The 22,657-nt window shown below is 44.8% G+C and overlaps 1 protein-coding gene across 1 annotated transcript in view; it reads left to right on the top strand.

The window, feature by feature from the left end:
• Positions 1-10,721: 10,721 nt before the first annotated feature.
• The window catches only part of EXOG (exo/endonuclease G), a 30,457-nt gene continuing 18,521 nt past the window's right edge, over positions 10,722-22,657 (top strand). The window contains 6 exon segments of the mRNA XM_049870782.1: positions 10,722-10,896; positions 12,993-13,054; positions 13,056-13,143; positions 16,203-16,342; positions 19,236-19,312; positions 21,148-21,262. Coding sequence (XP_049726739.1) covers positions 10,734-10,896; positions 12,993-13,054; positions 13,056-13,143; positions 16,203-16,342; positions 19,236-19,312; positions 21,148-21,262 — 645 coding nt within the window. The 5' untranslated portion in view covers positions 10,722-10,733.

The raw sequence follows: 22,657 nt of genomic DNA, 5'->3' as shown, positions 1-22,657 counted from the left end.
GAGAGGGGCTTCTCATCTCCAGGCCACCAAGATAGTTCTTCCATTGCCTTGCAGACCAGGCCAGCCCTCTCCATTGGTCAGTACTTTAGAAAGCACCATGAAACGTGCATCCCTGCACTTCCGCACTGTCAGTTTTTCCTCCAGCTGGCCATGTCCCTGCTCCCTCCTACGCTGCAGCTCTGAGCTGGGTGCTCGGGCTGAGTGTGGGGATTTTCCTTGGTGGCAAGCCCAGCTATGCATTGAATGTCCACCGCGTGGTGTGTGTGGTTCAAAAAGTCCATCATGTGGCCCCCCTGCTCTGATCTACGAGGGCAGACAAGTAGCTGCTCCATCCAGAGTCGGGGGACTGGATGGCCCTCTTGTAAATGGGATTTTGCCTTTTTAAATTTGCAGCGTGAGGTTCCTGGCACCTTCTGGTGATAACAAGGATTTGATGTCTTTAAATTACATGGTAAGCATAAATGTGCTCGTTTTTAGAGAGTTGGTACTAGAAGCTGAACAGCCAGACATTGTTCCTGAGAACTTGATTCAGTAGAGAAGTATCTCGATTGGAAAGCAGGTTTCCATGACCTGACTTAGTTTGGTCTTGAGTCCCAGTTACGTCAGCCTGTTGGGCGGGTTTTTTTTTGATGGTCCACCTTTGGAGAGATGGCCTGGTTTGCATTTCAGGGGTCCCAAACCACACCTTTCCAAGAAACACGGCAAATCTTCTCTCCTCCCCACCGTGCCCTGTGAGCAGCCAAGAAGGAAGAGACGCAGATGGCCTTTCTCCCCCTTGTTCGTGTGACATGACTTCTCCTTGGTCAATGGCAGTTTGCAAAAGCTGAGTTAATAAGATAGCTAATGTGTTCAAGCTAGCAATGCCAAGTTTAAGCTTCGAACAATATTAACATCTTAGGTAAAGAAATGGGTCCAGTAATTCAGTTGATGAACTGTGTGTACTTCTCAGTCTAGATTTGAAAATGCTTAAATGAGTTCAGGGTTATAAGCCTAGTTCTTTCTGTGAGATTCCTGGTCATTGATTTGTAACCAGCAATTCACCTATGAATGTATCCCAGACCTTTAGAAGGCTTGGAAAAGTGTTTTTTTTTTCCTTGAGATAATGATTTAGTTTTGTAGGTAAAAGAAATTGAAGTTTAAAACGCCCCTTTTGAAGTTAATTCAGTTGACTCAACCACATTTTTTTTAACAGGTTAATGCATTCAGGAGGCCCATAAACTATCGATAAATAAAAGTCCAAATTATCCAGTGAGATAGTTTTAATGTCCTTATTTTATACTCATTTTGGGTTTATGGTAAACTTTGGTTTGGACAAGATTTTGAATTGAAAAGGACTTAAGTACTATTTAAATTTTCACCAAGCTGTTAAATTTTCATGACGATCCCTTCCAGGCATGAATGAAGCAAGAGTTTTTGATAGTGGTGATCTCTCTATCCCTGTAGCGCCAACAGCAGCGATGCTGTATCTGCCCCTACGGCAGCTTGTGGAGGTAACAGACGTGGTTGGTTCTCACCAATGAAAACGCGCTCTCCAAACGCTGGCGTGTCCTTTGCTGTGGAGGGGTTTCTCTGCCTTGTCCAGGGCCTGGGCAGTTCTGAGGTCCACTGCTAGCCAGCCGCAGGCTCTGAGGAAAGGTACGGACAGACGTGTGGATGCAGCGAGCTACACAGACGTGGGCTGTCCTGGACATCTACAGAGAAGCGTTACATTCATTTGCAAAGTTTATGCTTCTGAGTTTACGGTTACGAAAAACATGACCCATTAGGTGATGCTTTTCAGGCAGGTGAGGATGGGTTTTTTTTTTTTTTTTGTAAATGAGCGGGTTCTCCTTGAGTCCTGGGGTTTCTTTTGTTGGTTGGGCACGGGCCCCTTCCCCGAGTCCTAATCACGTTTGCATCCGAATGTTGTTAGGTAGCGTTGTAAATAAAATGATAGGTTATATGATAGAGATCCGACACTTGAAATTTTACTTTGTGAGACCTATAGCTCTACGTATATATTTAGTTACATCACTTCACAGATTTCCTCCACGCGGAGTGGGGATTGTTTTATACCGCAGATTATTTTTATAACGTCTAGAGAGTTTGGGTAGGAATGGTTTTGTAATCAAAGCTAACGAGGCTTACCTTCCAAGGTAAGCGTCCACCAGAGCAGGTGTGGCGTGGAGCTTCTGCTTGGCGCTCAGACGGATTCTCGTGCTACACTGGCAGATTATTGGAGTGAACTCTCGGGTCTGGCTTGGCCCCGACCCCGCGTGTCGCTGAGCAGGGCAGTGCCGCTCGTGTGCAGCTCCTTGGGTTGGGGGAAGAGGGGTTCAGGGAGGCAAGAGGAGCCCCAAGGGTGTTTTACATTTGTGCTTCCTCCCCGGGTTTCGTCTTGGATAAAGAGTCCTGAGGTTAAAAAACAGTTGGGAAGCTCCTGCCCTAGGACGCAGTGGCGTGTGGGCGGGATGTGTGAGGGTGTTTGGGGAATGGACATGGTGTGGGGTTCCAGATGGGGGTGGGGTGGGACTAGAATCAGATTTAGGGTACGAAAACTTGGAGATGGCGATCTGCCGATTTGAGCAATGGCATCTGCCAAACTGAATTACCCAGGACCAAATTACCCAGTTTTGGGGACAGAATCACACACTCGGGTAGTTTATTCAGGAAGGTGGGGAGGGTGACATGTGGACTTCAGAACTGGGTTAAATGGAGAGCTGTCCCCTGTGGCCAGAGCCTTTTGGGGAACGGGTGTGGTTGGGTTGGCTCGCTGCTTTAATCTAGGGCATCAGCCAGGAGCCCACTGAGGAAGCTCAGGACCCCAGTACAGCATCTTTGAATGTCCACAAAGGTTTACTGCATTGCCTACAGCCTTCAGCATCACTGCCGTAGTACGGGAGGCCGTCTTCATTTTAGCCTTTTGTTTTTGGGTAGAAAGTGGATGGTTATGTGGGTGGGACTTTTTGATGCACTGTAGGGGATGTGAGTTATGAATTCCTTGTGTCTGTAGTTGCCAGCTCTGTGGCCCAGCTGAAGGCCCGTCCCCCAGACCCTGCCAGCCAGCTTTGGGCTGCGGTGTCCAGAGGTGCCGCAGGTGGGACGGTTTTGTCAAGAGAGTTGTTGGTGTGTCCCGTTAAACCAGCTGTGCTTTTTGTTCACTCCAGCTCAAAGTGAGGTTGTACGCTTACCCCGCTTAGACCTGGAGTAAATTTAACTTGGGCAAATCCAGCAGCACACCGGGAGCTACTCATCTCTTTGCCTAGTCCCCCTAGAAGAAGGCCTCTCTGCTCTCCAGCCACATGTCTTGGAATGTAATTCTGTTGTGCCTTCGTTTTTGTCACCCCTCTCCCCAAAAGCAACTGCTGTAAGCTTTTTTCTACGTGTCTTTTCTGCCCCCAAGTCCTACCTTTTTCCTTTCTCCCAGCTCTTGTTTCTGGATGCTGTTGTGTACCCAGATCCTTTAAACACCATTTACCTCAGCCCTCATGTTGAATGGCGTTGCCATCTGGGTCCTCTCGTTACTGCAGGCTTGTATCATACACACGCAGGAACCTGCCAAGTGTGGGCACTTATTTGTTGTCAAGTAAAACTCTTTCCAAAGACTGAAGGAAGGGGCTTCTGGCAAGCTCGTCACGGCACTGCGGCGGGAAGGGCCTCGAGTGTCGTCTGCACGACGCTTCCTGTGTTGCTCTTGGAATTCTGCCGTTTTCAGTATTCTCGTGTCTGGATAGGCAAAGTGATCATTTTGCTGGTCTTTTGTGAAAATTAGTTCCAAAGATGAGCTCTTTGTAACCCATTTCCAGTCGCTAAAGCTCAAATGTAGAACATTCTTTTAAATGGTAGGACTAAAAAAAAAAACCCACCGTCCACCACAGTGCATTTTGGGAAGATGTCTGTAGCATATTTTGCTGTGAAATTCGGCCTTGCAGGATATGGCTGTTTGTCATTTTGATGTATTTTAAATAAATATATATATTTTTTAAAGAGCCTTTTTTACCAGTTGAAAAAGTTTAATTAACCAGCGGTCACCACATCCGAATTTTTGTCTCTGGGGCGTAGATGGCAGACTAAGACTCAAAGGGGTTAACTCAGCTGCAGGGGAGCGCAGGCTGCCTGTGTGGGACACAAGGTCAGTGTGTCTGGGTGGGGCCCCCATGTAGCCCTCGAGGTGTTTGGTCCCTGCCCCTTCAGGGGACTGTTGATTTCAGTCTCTGTAAGTGCTTCAGCCCCGAGTGGTTTTCCTCAGTGCACTGCCATTAGTTAGGTGTCTGTTTACCCAAATAATTTCTCCGTAAGGGAGAAACAAGCTCATCTGAATTTTACCAACAGTGACAGAAATGAAGAGTAAGAAAGATTAGGCAGCGTCTGGGTTTTAATTTGAAAACAGTATCCAAGTCATCGCCACAGGCCACCTGGGAGCCAGCGACCCTTAGACATTCTTCAGAAGACCTCCTCTGAGGGGAAGAATCCTAAAAGTGCCAGCGGCGGCTTCTTTTTTTTCCTGGAATTCTGTAAAAGTGCAAAAGAAAACCTAGTGGTACTTGCGAATTGAGGGTGAGGCTTACCGGAGGTTAGGACATACTTCTAGATTTCAGTTCATGCCACAAATCCACACAATTGCTGTTTTTCAACTGTACAAAAGAATCTGCTTACGAATTTGATGCAATCGTAACGGTAGCATCAAAGGCCAAATTTTTACCTGTTAATACATTTCCACGTTTGTCCTTGAATCTGAATAACTTTATCCAGTACTGTAAATTTAACTTAACATCGAGTTTGGTGTCAGTTCTTGGGAAGAGCTTTCTGCATGTGACAGGCATACAGTTAACACAGCGGAGTACAAAGTTTGTAGGAACCGTTTCGAACCAACAGAAAAAGTCACCTCTCATTTGCCATCTTATATATCAGTTTTATCAGCTACTTCTAAATTTGTACATTATTTGTAAGGAAAGGAAGGAGAACCCTAAGACCCGTCTAACTTAGTGGAGAATGTGTGTGTTGGGTTTAGGATGGATAGCTAAGCCGTATTGTGCTGTGTTATCTAACTTGTACATAAAAATTGTAATTAAAAGTTTGGATTCACCTGTTTCTCGCGGTTTTAAAAAAGATAAGTAATTGCAAACTCTGGAAATGTGACTAGTGTATGATTTAAGGCTGTAGAGGTGAGGAAGCTCTTTCAAGTGCTCGAAACTAAAGACTTGTAGTTCTTGGCTCCAATTCAGTAAGTACTGTCTGTATACCAGGATGTGTGAGATTTAAATGTCGTAGGTCACCTTCACCCTTGTAGCTATAAAATAAAAAAATTTTGTTAGAACAGAAATAGCTTGTACTACTGAATTAACAAAAGTTATACTAAAGTATCCTGTTTTAAAAAATATATATATACAGAGTTAAGCTTGTTGCTGTTACCCTGTCTGGATTTGAAAAGTGTGATGATTTATATATATATATATATACACACTATATATATATATTATACACACACACACTCACACACACACACACCTAAAATGGCCTAAAGCAGACATCTGTGTAATTACAGTTGCAAAATGAAGACGTTTTGGAAAGAACATTTGTATCATAGTTCACGCATTAGCAGTGGATCTTTGTTCCTTTTTACTGTGGTAATTTTAGAGATGATTGTCAAGTTGGAAACTAGATCTGCTAAGTTGGGGTTTCGCTGCTTAAACTCTTGCGCTGGGTCCTCAAATAAACCGATGTGAATGTAGCTTTCCCCCCCATGTGAAGCAGCAGCCACGCCCCAACAGAATAGGAGGAAAAATCTAGAACTATTTCAAGTTTTATCTTTTTGTATATGAAAATAAAATAATGATAATAATAAAGCAACCCTGTTGTCTCTTTTAATCGTATGGCAAGGGATTGAAGTTTCATTTTATCTAGTAGAAATAAATAAAACGTCCTTTCCTCCACTTACAGGCTGTCTCAGACGTCGCTGTGTGTTTCTGCCCGGTACCCATGCAGTCGTTAACGGCTGAGTGCCTGGTCTGCCCTAGTCCTGTGGGGCTGGAGCTGAGCATATATCTCCATTTCTGCTTTTCAGAAGCCCAGGGCCTAGCTGGGGACACTGTGGGCTGTTCTCCTGGGACTTTGGGTAAGTTCCTGCAGGACGGGGGTGCATGTTCTGAGTCTCCAGTGTTGCCTCCTCTCTTCTTGGTTCCTTACCTTGCAGGCAACCCTGAGCAATGTTGTTTAAGCAGAGCAAAGAAATCTAGAACATAAGTTGTATTCAGGAATACTGCAGAGTATCAGCTCTGATGTCCCCAAATTTTGCTGAGTGTCAGGGTCACTTGCTGAGCTGTCAGAAAATACAGTTAAGTGGTCCCACCGCAGACCTGAGACAGCAAAGCAGTTCTCGTGTTTTGGAGCTCCTGAACTAACCTTACTAAATGGAAACATGGTTCACCACTAATGACAAAGTGATGGTCTCTGTTGTCAGGTGCCGTCCGAGTTGGTTCCAACTCGTAGCAACCCCGTGTGACAGTACAGCTGCCCCAGAGGGTTTTCTGGGCTGTAATCTTTATGGAAGCAGATCGCCAGGTGTTTCTCCCATGGAACCTGGATGGGTTTGAACCACCAAGCTTTTAGTTAGCAGCCGAGCGCTTAACCATTGCACCACCAGGGCTCCTGATGGTCTCTACTACCTAGCGAAGGAAACAAGAAAGCCCCAGAAGTCTCCTCACTGTTTTCTGCAGTAAAATAAAAGGTTTTTTTGGTCTATGACTATTTTTGGGGTCTCCTACTTGGAGAAACACCAGCTTTGAGTCCTCCTTCCAGCTGGGTTTACGGCCTTTTTATTCACCCCTTATTACAAGGATTAAAATGACATGCTTGCAACGCCCTGAAGAACAGTTTGATGAAGGAAAGGGCCTTTTATTCAGAGATCAGTTGTCAGCCTTTGGCCTTTTTTGCCCTTTCAGATTGAGAAAGTTCACCTTTCATTAGTGAGTGCCCCTAAGGATAGCACAGAAAGAGAGGAAGGCAAAAGGCTAACATTTCTTTATGGGGAGCTTGGAGCTAGAGAAGATGGAAGGTTAGACCTTAGGGGTCATCTGGTCAGACTTTTAGCAAAGAATCCTTCCACCAAGAGAATTTTTTTTTAATATTGCACTTTTGATGAAAATATACACAGCAAAACATGCTCGCATTCAACAATTTCTACACGCACAATTTCAGTTACATTGGCTACATTCTTCAGGGTGCGTCAGTATTCTCAGTATTCCTGTTCTAGTTGCTTCACTCCCAGGAACTTAGTCTCGTTGCCCCCAGCCTTCTCACCCATGCTTTAGAGTAACTGTTGTCCATTTGGTCTCATAAAGATAATTTTTAAGAAGACTGCACTACTCAAGGGTGACGTTCTTTTCGAGCTAAACTGTTTTTTTAGTTTAAAGGTGACTTCAGGGGATGGTTTCACTTTAAGGTCACCAAAAGATTTGACACAGAAGCTGGTTCTAAAAGCCCAAATGAACAAGTAGAAGAGGGCTCAGGAACCACTCAACTTACCTTCCCATCTCCTCCCTTAAGCCTTAGGCACCCCAATAGAACACGAGGGTTCCCCTGAGCACAGTGTAAAAACTACTGGCCCAATCCCTTTATTTTACAGGTGGGCAGATAGGCCCAGAGGGAGTTAACCTACCCAAAGTCAGGCGGCTCTTACTTCCGGTTCTGACTCCTTGGGGCCACGTGTGCGGCTCATTGCTTTTCCCAAGTACGGGACCCAGGTGAGGAAGAGTCACCTACCGTTTCTCTCTTCTAGTGTTTAGCACAGTGCCTGGTGCTCAAGAGGGCTTTGGGGTAAGTACTTGCAAAATGAATGTGTGTGTGGAGTAAATTCTGGGGGAAGCTGCCAAAGTAGCCTTGAAGCGCACCAGTGTTTCAGGGTCGTGTTTGTTAGGACTCCGTTGTTGTTGAGCATATGCACAGCAGCACATACTCCAATTCAACAATTTCTACATTTGTCGGGACTCTTGATTTGCAAGTGACAGAAACTGTTAAACAAAAGGGGACTTTATTGGAAGTATGCTGGGGAAGGGCAGGATGCGTGTGGGTTTCAGGAGCCCGGAAGCCAGGGTCACAAACATTGCAGGGCTTCTCTTCACCTGTGTAGCAACGCTGCTTCTGTTGCTCAATGCAAGACCAGGTGCATTGGCTCCTCTAATTAGCAGGAAACAAGGCCATAGATAGTGTCAGAGCTTCATATGTCAGCTCTGCTACCTGGGGAGTTCTGGATCCGAAATCTCCAGAAAGGACCGCGGTTGACATAGCGCAACCAACCAAGGTCCGAGACCCAGGGGGTTATGTATAAAATGGCTTCACGAGGCATTCCGGGGGTGGAGGGAAGGAACCAAAAGGCTGTCCAAACAGTGTCTACACTTGGTCGGTTGGTAGAGAAAACCTCTGCTGAGCGAATCATCATTCAGGCGGATGAAAGGGATTCCCATCAGTTACCTAAAAAATGGGAAACCTGATGGTTCTTCCCAGACATGAGTCCATGTAGAATGAAATATATATACATACCATTCTTCCATCAGCAGACACTCAGCAATCCAGATTTTATATTCTAGAGAGCAAGTGGAGATGACTCAGTAAAAATTGCTAACATTTCCCCACCCCATCTGGAGCAAAGGAGAGGGAAGAAAACCAAAGGCACAAGGGAAAGATTAGTCCAAAGGACTAATGGGTCACAACTACCGCAGCCTCCACCAGACTGAGTCCAGCATAACTAGATGGTACCCAGCTACCACCACTGACTGCTCTGACGGGGATGACAATAGAGGGTCCCAGACAGAGCTGGAGATAAATGTAGAACAAAATTCTAACTTACAAGAAAAGACCAGACTTACAGGTCTGGTGGAGACTGCAGACACCTTGAGAGTACGGCCCCGGACACCCTTTTAACTCAGTAATGAAGTCACTCCTGAGGTTCACCCTCCATCCAAAGATTAGATAGGCTCATAAAACAATAATACACGTAATTCAACCATGTATATGAGACTGAACTGGCTCACCAGCCCAGGGGTAAGGACGAGAAGGCAGGAAGAGACAGGAAAGCTGGATGAATGGAAATGAGGAAACTAAGTGGAGAAGGGGAGAGTGTTGACACGTCGTCGAGTTGGCAACCAATGTCACAAAACAATGTGTGTATTGTTTAATGAGAAACTGGTTTGTTCTGTACATTTTCACCTAACCCAAAACTAATGCACAATTGAAAAAAAATTGATAACATTTCTACAGCACTTAACCACGTGCCCCAGACACTTCTCTGAGTTTCACCTATGTCATCTCCTTTAATCCTCACCGGAACCCTACCCTCTAAGTAGAAGTAGTATCCCCCCACCCAACCCCAGTGCCAAAAGAGAGGAAACGGAAGCCTAGGGAAGAGAAGCAGGAACCCAACCAAGGTGGAGAGTAGTGGACTGGGGATCCAAACCCCTATAATCCAACTCAGGGTCCTAGGCCAAGGTGGAGTACTGTCTTGTCAAGAAACTCCTTAGGAGATACAAAGCTATTTTTTATATGCTCGGAAACCAGGTGTCATGAAGACATCAAACTGGAGTTGGATTCTCGGCTCTTGGCAGTGTAAACGTGCCCAAGTGGCTTCCTCTCCTATAAAACGATGTAAAGGTATTTCTTTTCAGGAATGCATGCACACACTGCAGTCAGTTCCCATAAAAATTACAGCCTTGTAAAGCCTATGGGGCAGTTCTACTCTGTCCTGTAGGGTCGCTATGAGCTGGAATCAACAGCGATGGGGTTTTTTAAAAAATAATTTTTATTGTGCTTTAAGTGAAAGTTTACAAATCAAGTCAGTCTCTCACACAAAAACATATATACCTCAGCAATGGGTTTTTAAGGAGCCCTGGTGGGCCAGTGGTTAAGTGCTCTGTTGTTAACCAAAAGGTCAGCGGTTCAAACCCATCAGCTGCTCTGGGAGAGAAAGATGCGGCAGTCGCTTCAGTAAAGATTAAAAAACCCTTTGCCGTGGAATCCATTCCAACTCATAGCAACCCTACAGGACAGAGCAGAACTGCCCCACAGGGTTTCCAAGGAGCAGCTGGCGACTTGCTTGCTTGCTACTTGGATCCACCATCAATGCCCATAGAAGCAGCAGTCAAGAAATCAAATGATGCACTGCATTGGGCAAATCTGCTGCAAAAGACCTCTTCATAGTGTTAAAAGGCAAAGATTTCGCTTTGAGGACTCAGGTCCGCCTGACCCAAGCCATGGTGTTTTCAGTCGCCTTATATGCAGTGAAGATTGCAGCCTTGGGAACCCTATGAGGCAGTGCTGTTGCGTCCTGTGGGGTCACTAGAGTCCGAATCCACTCAACAGCAACTGGTTTGGTTTTGGCTTTAAACCCTCAAGACGTTGTGCGCCCACCATGTGGTGCCAAGTGGGGAAGGGGAGATGGGGAGCGCACCTCCAGGCTTGTCAGCAGGGGGCGCGCGAGGCCCACAGCGGGGACGGCATGCGCATGCGCTCGCGTACTCCAGCGTCTCGTCTCCTGGGAGACCCGGCCGCCTACCTGCACCAGGCTGCGCATGCGTGTGTTCGTGCCGCGGCCTTTTTAAGCGTCAGGCCTCGGTGTGCGCATGCGCCCGGGTCCTCCAGTGTGTCCTGGGAGACCCGGCCGCCTGCCTGCACGAGGCTGCGCATGCGCGTGTTGGTGCCGCGGCTCTTTAAAGCGTCGGGCCCGGGGTGCGCATGCGCCTTGGGTAGAGCTGGCCGGACAAATGGCTGCCGAGGGTCTGGCTTCCAGTCTGAGAGGGTCCCGGCGCCTTCTGAGCAGCTTTGCCGCCGGGGCCGCAGTGGGCGCCGCGGGAGCAGGCTTCGCGGCGCTGCAGCTCTTTCGGAGCCAGGGCGCGGAGGCGGCGCGGGCAGCGGGGGAGCCGGACGGTAAGGCCGCTTTCCCTTGGCGCCGGGCTCCCGTCTCGCGCGTGGACGGGGATCACGGAGGCGCCGCGCTCGCCGCTGTCCCCGGGGCTCCTGCCAGTTCTGCCCAGACCGCTCCGCTCCCCAGAGTGTTTATCGGGCTTAAAGGAGCTCTGGTGTCGCAGCGGTTAAAGTGGTCCGCTGCCCCCCGAAAGGTGGGCGGTTCCAGCCCCCCCAGGGGGAGGGAGGCGTGGCCGTCTGTCCCCGTAACGAGCACAGCCCTGGAGAGCCCGTGGGCGGCTCTGCCCCGTCCTGCCGGGTCCTTCTGGGTCGCAGTGGGTTCCCGGGCAGTGGGCTTGGGTTTGTTTTAAGGCCTGTGTGTTTTGTTCTCCGTCGTATACCCGGCACAATAACTGGTATATGATTGACACCCAGTAAACATGGATGAAAGGGAACCAAAGACACAAGGGAAAGATTAGTCCAGAAGACTTATGGACCGCAACCCCCACAGCCTCCACACGCTGAGTCCAGCACAACTAGAGGGTGCCCGGCTGCCACCACCGACTGCCCTGACAGGGATGACGATAGAGGGTCCTGGACAGAGCTGGAGAAAAATGTAGAACAAAATTCTAACTTAACAAAAAAGACCAGGTTTACTGGTCTGACAGAGACTGGAGAAACCCCGAGATATGGACTGCGGACACTCTCATGGCTCAGTACTGAAGTCACTCCTGAGGTTCAGCCTTCAGCCAAAGACTAGACAGGCCCAGTAAAGCAAAATGAGACTAAATGGGCACACCGGCCCAGGGGCAAGGTTTCAGGACGGCAGGAGGGGACAGGAAAGCTGCTAATGGGGAACCCAAGGTGGAGAAGGGGAGAGCGTTGACGTGTCATGGGGTTGGCAGCCAGTGTCACGAAACTGTGCGTGTTGTTTAATGAGAGACTAACTTGCTTTGTAAACCATCTAAAGTACAATAAAAAACATCCAAACACAGTTTCCTACCTTAGCTTACTAAAAGGCCATAGATTTATCAGTTTCTTTTAAAAGAAAATATATGGCTGAATGAATGAATAAATTAACACACAGTGTTAGCAGACTACTTAACTGTCCTCATATTGTCATCGTTCAAATGAAGAATACCAGCTAGCCCTTCTTCAAAGTGTATAAATCCTCAAGTTACTGAAAAAAACCCCATTGCTGTTGAGTCAATTCCAACTCTTAGCAACCCCATAGGACAGAGTAGAACTGCCCCATAGGGTTTCCAGGGAGCAGCTGGTGGATTTGAAAAGCCGACCTTTTGGTTAGCAGCCATAGCTCTTAACCACTGCACCACCAGGGTTTCCCACATCACCAAAGGTACCTCGTATTTGATGAAGTGAGCACATGCTCATTTCTTACGCTGTCCCCAACATGCCTATTTAACTTGCTCCCTTGACACTGGAATGTGTTTCTCATTTAGCAAGAGGACTGTGCTGCTGGGTTGAAGGTAGGAAAAGGTAGCAAGAGCGGATTATCTTAAAACTGACTCCCTGTTAAGTCTGGACTGGGTTTCTCCCCCAGGGGAACACTACCAGCCTTCCTGCTGTCTTGTCACAGCACACTCCTCAATGCTTCAGTAGCAGAACATTAAGGGAGAGTGTCAAGGAATGAGGGCTTTAAAAAACTACAACTTCAGGGCTGTGCCTTTGTCTGTACACTCATTGTTTAACCGTAGTAAGCAGCTCCTCCTGTTCAGTCATACCAGTGATTGATGGATAGGACTGACGTGAATTTTCCTTTGATTACTGCTTTTGCATACAGTTTCTTGTGGGAGGCAGAGGTGTTTGGAAATTTGATGTGAAAGCCCGATAAGATCAGGTCCTTATTTGAAAGTTAATGACTTAGCAGAAGTTCATCTTAATATAACTATATCACTGATTGTAGGCAAAACTAATACTTTGCTTACTGTTTGTTTTCTTTGCCTTATAAGTCATTGCAAAAATGACACCTGGTTGATTAGACTTTTGAGCCAGTCCTTTGTAAATCTCGTCCCTCTCCTTTTCCTTATAATCTTTCATTCCTAGTAAGAGTTACTGATTTTTTTTTTTGTTTTGTTTCTTTTCCTCTGTTTCAGCTACAGGATCTGCAGAAAAGCCTGTCTTGGAACAGTTCGGATTCCCTTTAACTGGAGCAGAGCCTAAGCGTTAACACCAATCATGCCGTGTCTTACGATCAGGCAAAGCGGGTGCCTAGATGGGTTCTTGAACATATATCCAAAAGCAAGATAACGGGTAGGTGGTTGCAGACAAAGTAAAAGTAAACATCAATGAAACTTCAAAACACCTTTGAAGTAAAAGCAAAGATGTTTCCAAAATTTAGAGCAAGGAAGGGTGTAGATGATATCTCCACTTTTTTCACATTGTGACACATGTAGAGAATGATGTTTGTGTGGCTCACTGGGTACATGGGCCCTGCATGGCAGCTCGGGCACCCTGGGTCCTTCCCAGCTGTCTCAGAGGCTGAGAGGATCTGTATCTTGGCACACTATTTGGGAGGTGCCAGATATTGCTGCAGCAAGCACCGTATCTTTGTTATCTCAACAGATATTAAGTGCCTAGTATGTGGTTGGCACTGTGCTAAGCATTGAGGACATGTCTGACTAAAGTAGATGTAAGGAACCCTGGTGGTGAAATGACTGAGTGCTCAGCTTCTAACAGGTTGGCAGTTCAAACCCACCTAGCGGCTCTGCAAGAGAGACCTGGTGATCTGCTTCCATAAAGATTACAGGCCAGGAAACCCAGTGGGGCAGTTCTGCTCTTCACATGGGGTTACTACATGTCTAAATTGACTTCACGGCACCCAGCCACAGCAAAGTAGATACAGTCTCTACTCTCTGTGGCACTTGTAGTTGGGGGAGGGGGTTAATGTATCAAACAATCGTGAATGTGTAATTATAGTGGGTGATAGCTCCTCTGAAGGAAAAGCAATTGGAAGCTGGGATGAGCGTAGTGAAGTAAAGGATATGGTGACAGATTATAACAGGAGGACCTGATTTTGACTAGTGAGGCTGCTCTCAGAAAGTGGCTTGGAGGGTGCTCAGAGAGGGATGGGTGGGCCATGGGATATGGTGAAGAGATTCTAGGCAGAAAAGAAAGGCAGGGCCGTCTACCCAGTGGGCCGTACACATAGTGTTTTCTACATGCGCTGAGCTGTGAAGATGCTTGAGAATATTATCAACAGTCTTCCTTGCTCTAAATTTTGTAGGCCACAACGTGGAGAAGAGTTTTGTTTCTTTGGGGAACTAAAAGAAGGCCAGAGTGGCTGGAGCTTGGTGAGCAAGGGAGAAGGTGATGCCAAAGGAAGCTGGAGAGGTAGGCAGGTGCATACACCTGTTCACGTGTGCGTATGTGTTGGTAGAACCCGTAATTCAGATGACCGGGTCTTGTTATGATGTCAGATAGGTTTCTGTGGTTCCCAGGTGGATCATTCCGACTTACACTCCCACATCTGTTTCTCCTGTCTCTCCCAACCCTCACCCACAGTGAGCATCATTGAGCATCACCAATTTAGTAGTTGGTTATATTTGTGTTTATTGATTACCAATGAGGGTCCACATTTTGTGAATTACTCTTTACCCCGTTTTCAGTTAGGATATTATTTTTTGAATTTATTTGTGGGAGCACTTTTTATATATTGAGAATATTACTTTTTGTCATAGTTGTAAGTTTTACTACCGTCTTGTAATTTGCCTTTTAATTTGCTGTATGGTCCACAAGTTATTTCTCCTTTGCATTACTTGGGCTCGCCCAAGGAAGGCTATCTCACAGGAGACCCTCCCCACACCCTTGGGAAGGGAGAGCCAGAACTTCCGTGCAGCCCACCACAAGGAACTACACAAGGTTGGCTTGGCACTGAGCAGAGGAGGGTCAAAAAGGAAGATAAAAAAGCGCATTCCAGAGTAGATGAGGCCACAGACTATCCATCGTGCAGGCTCATAGCCCAAACCCACTGAGCATGGATAGATGTGGGAACCTTACACCCTGCACTTGGATTACTATGACCCACCACTGGAAATGCCACCAGACCTGAGAGAACCAAATTCACATCCTTCCTCAAGGAAAGCGTTTTTCATTCTAGGTTTTTGGAAATTCCCACAAATGGTTTTCAAGGGCAGTGAGCACTAGGCATACGAGGAAGTGACTCCAGTGGTGATGACAACTTAGAAGCTTCCTGATGATCATTCCCCACCCCCCTGGTTATTTTTATTCTTTATGAAGCTGTTATAAAAAGCCAGCTATTAGATACTTGGGAGTTCCTGGGTGGTACGAATGGTTAAGAGCTCTAGTAGCTGCAAGGTTGGCGGTTGGAACCCACCCAGAGGCGCCATGGAAGACAGGCCTGACAGCATGCCTCTGATAGGTCACAGCCTTGAAAACCCTGTGGAACAGTTAGTTCTACTCTGCACGGATGGGGTCGCCGGGAGTTGGAATACTTGACGGCAACTAACAACAACAATATTAGATGCTTACTCTGAACCTTGGGATCGGGTGACTTTACACTTTTCTTGGCTGAATTAAATGATACTGGAATCTGTAACTTCATTGATCTCCGTTTCACAATTCTTTAGTAGCAGTCTGAGTATATTCCGTTTGTCCTTGCCATTTTTGTCATGTAACAGGCCTGTTCTCATGACAATAGAAAATGTAATAATTTGCTGATGTCCTCTGCGACAAACCACTCTGGAAATAATAGAAAATAAGTAAAAATTGGGATTTCTTCTCCTGTGTGGTACTCAAATATTGTTTCAGGAATTTGAGCTCATAACTTAAATGTTTGTTTTGTCATTGGCTGGAGGCAGTAAACGAGATATCAGAGACATGCCCTACCCCCCAGCTGTGCCTTCCCAGAACAAATTGTTTTGTGTCTATATATATCCATTGTTTCAGTACATATAAATGCATCGCAATACAATTGTGCTAAATACAATACGTGGGGGTCTTTATGAAAAGAGAGTTCAGTAGCCCAGCTTTTTATGCGGCTCATCTATTTGATTGGTTGTTGCTCTTACTTAAATATCATCCAGGGGATTTTTAGTGTTAGCTTGAAAGGCCAGGTTCAAAATTATGTGAGATGGCTACCTTGTATGAAAAGCATTCTCGCCCAGGCTAGTCCTTTTCTAAATTCAGATGGAGTATCTGAAATATCCCAGGAACTTGAGACATGCATACAATCCCTAAGTACTAGCTGCTAGGAGAGATACCAGCCAGCAGCAAGCAGCCTGCCTTGCTGAGGGAATTTATCGGGATGTGTGTCCGCTGATAACTCAGCCGTTTTATGTGTTTTTCTTCAGGTGATGCAGACAGAAAACATTGTAAATTCAAGCCTGACCCCAGCATCCCTCCAGCCTTCAGCGCCCTCAATGAGGACTATCTTGGAAGTGGGTGGTCGCGAGGACACATGGCTCCTGCAGGAGATAACAAATTCTCAACTGTAGGCATTTTTGAGGGGAAGAGTGGGGTGTTGGGTACGTGTACCTAGGAGCCAGACCTTCAGGCTGGAGAATTTCCACACACATTTCCTCTTCTCCTTTCTCACTTTACTTTTTTTTAAATTGGATGCCGAGACATTTTGAAACAGGCTAAACGAGGAAAACTCGATGTCATGTAAAAAGGAGCTGTGAAGCCACTGGGAGCTGAAGCTGCTCGCTTGTTTTTATTTTGAAAAATTCTAGACCTGAGAAAGGAATAGTACAGCAAACATATTTTGATACGTTTACTTTACATGTGCATTCCTTTAAGACGATTTGACAGTTGCAGACATAGTAACGCTTCGTTCCTAAGTAGATTGGTTAGGAGTGTGTATCCTGTAAGAATGAGGGTATTTGTATGCATGACAAGAGTGTCATCACATCCAAGAAATTTGTACAGATGCATTTTTGTACATTTGTATAATAATCTTACTCAGTATACAGTGCATATTCAAATTGTCCCAATTATGATCCTTACAGCTACTTGTGGTCCAGAATCCAACCATGAATCACATGGTACATTTAGCTGTCATGTCTCTTTATTTTCCTTTAGAATAGTTTCCCTGCAAAAGAAGGGAAGAAGTGACATTGTTCATGACATTGCTGTTGAAGTGCTCAGGCCAATTACTTCGTAGACTATCACACAATTTCAGTTTGTTTGTTTCCTCATTTTTAGATTCAGATTAATAATTTTTGGCAAGAACACTAGATAGGTCATGTTGTGTTCTTCCCACTGCATCCTGTCAGGAGGCTCACCTGTCAGTTTTTCATTATCAGTAATGTCACATTTAATCACTTGAGTAAGGGGTTCATCAGATCTGTCCAATGTAAAGCAGCCCTTTTCCCTTAGAAAAAAATAGCAATCTGAAAATTGAATTTAGAGTAAATATACTGTAATCCAAAAACCCAATGATTCTTGTCTTGTTATTAATATTGATAATTAAAAAATGTTAAATTTTCCTAATTCTGCTATTCTTTCTATATTTAGCTGTATTCTCTATTCCTCACCCCATTTTTTTTTTTTTTTTAATGACCTTGGGCTCATGGATTTTTTTTTTTTAGTCACCATGTTATAACCCCTTGCTGTCAATATTTCTATTCTTAAGGTACCCTGATGTTTGCCAGTACACTTTTAAGCCAGGCCCTGTGTCCTTTTGACATGTCCCTATCAGTCTTTGAGTGCTCCCTTGCTTTCTTGCACAACAAGATTTTCAGGCTCACCTTGTACCTTCCCTGTCCTCGAAATTCGCAATTATCTTCAAGAAATCTTGGTTCTTTTTAGTGGGATTGGTATTTAGAGACCGTAATCTGAGCACTTGGTGTTTATTGTTACTGGAGTGCGTAGTCTCTATTTCTCCAACTTTTTGTTTTTAATTTGTTTGTTTTCTGCTGATTGGTTTCTTCATCTTGCACGTGACCCAACATGACGCTGGCCATCCTGGGCCCTGAAGCTTTATTATTTACAGTCGGCTTATACCAGTTTTCTCCCTCTCGTAGTTCTAATTCCTGAGTTTCTAGTTCATAGCCCTGCTGGCGCAGTGGCTGGGCACTCAACTGCTAACCCAAAAGTTGGCGGTTCAAACCCACCAGCTGCTGCACGGGAGGAAGATGTGGCAGCCTGCTTCAGTAAAGGTTACATTCTTGGAAACCCTGTGGGACGGTTCGGCTCTGTCCCACAGGGTCCCTGTGATGTGGAATCAACTCGATGGCAGTGGATTTGGTTTTTCGTTTTCTAGTTCATTCCACTGTATGGTGGGCTCCCTTTGGATTAGATGTCTCCTTTTTGTCTGGTTAGCTTGTCGGGAGTAGAATCATGTGATGTAAGGGTTTCCTTTTTCATAGGCTGTGAGCTAGAAGAGTGTCGTACATCATTTATTATGTGAACCGTTGGTGTTTACCGTCATGGAGGTAGTGGGTCTTCACTTCAGATACCCATTATAATCACCTGGGGAAGTTTTGAAGAATCCTGATGCCCAGACCTGCAACCCAAGCCAATTACGTCAGAAACTCCAGGGGTGAGACCCAGCCATCAACATTTTTAAAGTTCTTGGGGTTATTCGAGTGTGCATCTGAGGCTCAGAGCTGCTGCTCAGAGAAGAGATTTGGTGGCATTGGAGTTAGAATGGATCAGATGAAGGAGATACAATGAAGTGGAGCCTTGTGTTTATAGGTCAGAAGTGTGAGATGGACGCAAACCAAAAACCCAGACCCACTGCCGTCAACTTTTCTGCTCATAGCAACCTAGTATGACAGAGTAGAACTGCCCCGTAGAGTTCCCAAGTCTGTAAGTCTTTACGGAAGCAGACTGCCACATTTTCCTCCTGTGAAGTGGCTGGTGGGTTTGAACCTCCAGCCTTTCAGTTAGCAGTCTTTTGGTTAGCAGCAGAGCACTTTAATGACTGTGCTATCAGGGCTCCTGGATGGATGCATAGTGGCCAGGAATTTAGAAGAACAAGGAATTTTTCTTTGCCACTTTTGAACTAATATGTTTGTACAGTACTACTTAAAATTCCTGAAAGTTGAACTTTATTCAGAAATTATTTGCTGAATTTTTATGCTTAAAACAGGATTTACTGTTTAGCTTTATATTGGAAACTTCTAGTTCTTATGGTCTGTATTACAGGTTTGGATGTTGTAAGTTATAAAGAAAACTAGCACACTGAACTGTTTGTTTTAATCCTTGTTTGAGCAATTATAGAGCTTTATGTCCTGGAATAGCTATAGCTTTCTTATGTCCAAACAAGTAGTCACTGCGGTTGCCTGCCTGGAGCTCGTTCTGTGTGTCTGCTTTGGAAGAAAATCCCTCAGGGGTGAAGGAATTTTAGTGGAAGTTACTATTTTTGTTTCTCTTCACAGAAAGCCATGGCAGAAACCTTTTACCTTTCTAATATCGTGCCTCAGAATTTTGATAATAACGCCGGATACTGGAACAGGTAAGGGCTGAGAGTTTTTAAAACGTAGTTCTGTGGATGAATGAATGATATGGCAGGAGAATGTACTAGTGTACTTATCACTGTTTCTACCTTTCTTATTGGAAAGGTAACACTACTGAAGGTAAGTACTCTGGACCAGTTTTCTTTACTGTATTTCTGGAGTACAGACTTCTGTGGGAGAACATACTTTACCGCATAGCCAGCCATTTTGGTCTTGTTTGCCACTAGTCAAAAGTCAAGTTCTGGAAGAAACTACTGGAAAATATCATTCCTGTTAATAACTGAGGCTGTAGCAGGTTGTTGAGTGCGTCCAGTGGACAGTATATTTTTTTCTACTTGTATCTTAGAGGTTCTAAGATTTGTTTTTACGTTTTGGTATGATTGAACATAACTGCTAACCAGTTTTTGATAAAACTTAACTGTAAAGTCATTTGGTGTTCTGCATCCTTCTGACACTTAACCGGTTCTGTAGGCGATCTCTTCACACAGAACTAGTGCTGATTGAGGTGGTTTCAGGCTATTGGGTTTCCCCCCAGTAATGCTCTGTGGTTTAAAATAAAGAGAGCGCTCTACACTAAAAAACCTGGGGCAGTTATCAGCCATGGCCAGACTTGTTTCCTCTGCTTACCCCTCTTTGCACCCTCCTCTGATAATTTTAAGCAGATCACGTGGGCATAATTTAATCCATAAATACGTCCTTGTGTATTTTTAGAAGATAGGATTCTTTACAAGTATAACCATAGCGCTGTTATTGTGCCTAAATTTGATAGTAACTCCTTATTACCAGTTATTTAATCAATGTTCAGATTTCCCTGATTGTCTCCATTTTTTTTTTTTTTTTTGGTTGGTGTTTGGTTTCAATCAGGATTCAAAGTCCGCACATAATTTGATTATTGTGTTTCTTCAGCCCCTTTTAATCTATAGGTTACCCCCACCTTTTTTTTTTTCCTTACAAATTATTGAAGAAGTGGGATGTGTGCCTGGGAGTTTCCTTTCCATATTTTGGATTTTGCTGATTTTATACCTATGGAAGCATTTAACATTTTCTTTTCCTAGGGGATAAATTTTGGGGGAGCGGGGAATCTTTACCTTGCAGCAGGACATGTATGCTGTAAGAAGTAATGCTGCTGATTCTACCTCTGAGGCAGGGAATGTGGGAATGATGACACGCATCTCGTTTATAAATCTGTTCCGGTGGCAGTGTGAGAAAGTGTACGTTCAGACTAAGTACCTGTCATTTTATCTCATAAATTGTCGAGAACAGTTTTTAAATGACAAATCCCAATGTTGTTGTGAAACTCCCATATCATATTTTGGAGCATGTAGAGTAAATTGTACCACCCTATTAAAAATGTTAATTTTATATATGGTGAAAGTTATTAAAATATTAATAATTTTGGCCCTGGAGATTTAGCTTAAGGAATTAATACAGTGTTGGATTATGTAAAAAATGTTAGGATAAACCCAATTGTCTCATGGTAACAATGGTTAAATAAAAAAGTACATCACCTTTTTGGGATGACATAATTCTTATAAAAAGTTTATTTGAAAACTGGCATAAAAAAATGTTGAGGGAACACAGAAAACAATTACAGTTCTAAAATATACGCCCTGAACGTGCACACAGAAAAGTGTCGATAGTTGAGCTGTTGATGTGTGTGACTTCTAAAATGTTGAGGCGGTGAACAAACTTGGGGAAAATTATTATGTATATACTTAGGTTTTGTGCTCTATTCTCTTATTTAAGTTAATTTCTCAACCACAGTAATCTTGGTGTCTTTTTAGGAACTTTTCTGCATTAATGTCTGAGAATGTCATCCATTTTTTTCCCTCAGAATAGAGATGTACTGTCGAGAACTGACGGAGAGGTTTGAAGATGTCTGGGTAGTATCCGGACCTTTGACCTTACCTCAGACTGGAAGTGATGGAAAGAAAACAGTGAGTTACCAGGTAGGGACATGTTTTAACATAAGGCTTATGTTATTTAAATGAAGTTATAATCTCTCATTCTGTATTCTACTTTTTTATTTTCATTTGACAGTATCTAGTGAGCACCTATTTCGGATGACAGGCACAGGGATATACCCATTAAAAACCCAAGGCCATCAAGTTGATTTCGATGCATAGAGACCCTGTAGGATGTAGAACTGCCCCATGGGGTTTCCAAGGAGTGGCTGGTGGATTTGAACTGCTGACATCTTGGTTAGCAGCCAGACTCTTAACCACTGCACTACCAGGGCTCCATAAGGGATGTAGTGGTGGATAAAAAGCAGCCATTCACTCCAAGGAGCTCACAGTTCAGAAAGGGAGACAGATGTGTTAGCAAGTGCATTATAGTGTGGTGTGTTGTAATAGAGATAAATACGTGAAGTGGTGGCACAAATGGACTGAACAAGTACTTGTTCAGGTCAGGAATGCTTAACAGTAGAGATTTTTGAGCTAAATCTTGGCAGGTGAGTGAGTTAACTGAGGCAGGAGGGAACATGGGAATTCCAGGAGATGGAGCAGCGTGAGCACACGATGTTTGTAACCAGCAGCACGGTTCTGGGATTTGTGCGTCATTTGTGAAGACTGGAGCTTATGGTGCCAAAGCCTGGGTGGCTCAGGGGGTTGAGGATTGTACAGCAATAGGTACGACAGGAGCCAAGTAGTACCGATCTTTGTTCCATGGTGAGGGGTTGGATTTTAATTTTTAGGCACCAAGAAGTCATAGGTTTACACACGGGAGAAATGAGATCTGTTTTGAGTTTTAGAAAGAGCATTCTGGCAGCAGTGCGTGAGGGAATTAGCTGAGGAAAGTTTGAAGGCCAGGTTGTAGCCGAGGAGCTGAATTAGGACATTACTGCAGAAGTCCACATGAGAATGCACGAGGGGTGAAAATCAAGCAATTGGAGTGAAGTTGAATCGAGGATTACAGGAAAGAGTCACCGTGAATTAGTAACTTTTTTGGTTGAGGATGAGGGAAAAGTGCAGGATTACAGCCAGATTGCAGTGAGTTGAGTAAAAAGGAGGAAAAGCTTTTATTTAAGAAGCTTGGGTTTTTAAAAAGATGGAGTAGTTCTTTCATAAGATAGTTGAGCAATTTTGTAAGCTGAAGGAAAAAGATAGTAAAGACATAAGAGAGCATAATTAGTAATGTGAGAGTGTAAGCCATCTAACGGAATTGTTAGCCAGCCCTCCAGATTGGTGGTTTGCAGAGAAGTGTACTCGCAGGGTGGGCGGGCAGGTAGAGAAGGCTGAGGACTCTGCCGAGAGCGTGGCTGGAGTGCTGCACTGTGAGGTCTGTGTGGGCTCGGGAACAGTGGAGTGAGGCGGACCACCAGATGGCCGAGGAAGTCAGAGGGA

Source organism: Elephas maximus, chromosome 27 (genome assembly GCF_024166365.1).
Source record: "Elephas maximus indicus isolate mEleMax1 chromosome 27, mEleMax1 primary haplotype, whole genome shotgun sequence".
Lineage (NCBI taxonomy): Eukaryota > Metazoa > Chordata > Mammalia > Proboscidea > Elephantidae > Elephas > Elephas maximus.
Note: the sequence above shows the minus strand (reverse complement) of the source record. Positions and strands in the feature narration are given on the sequence as shown.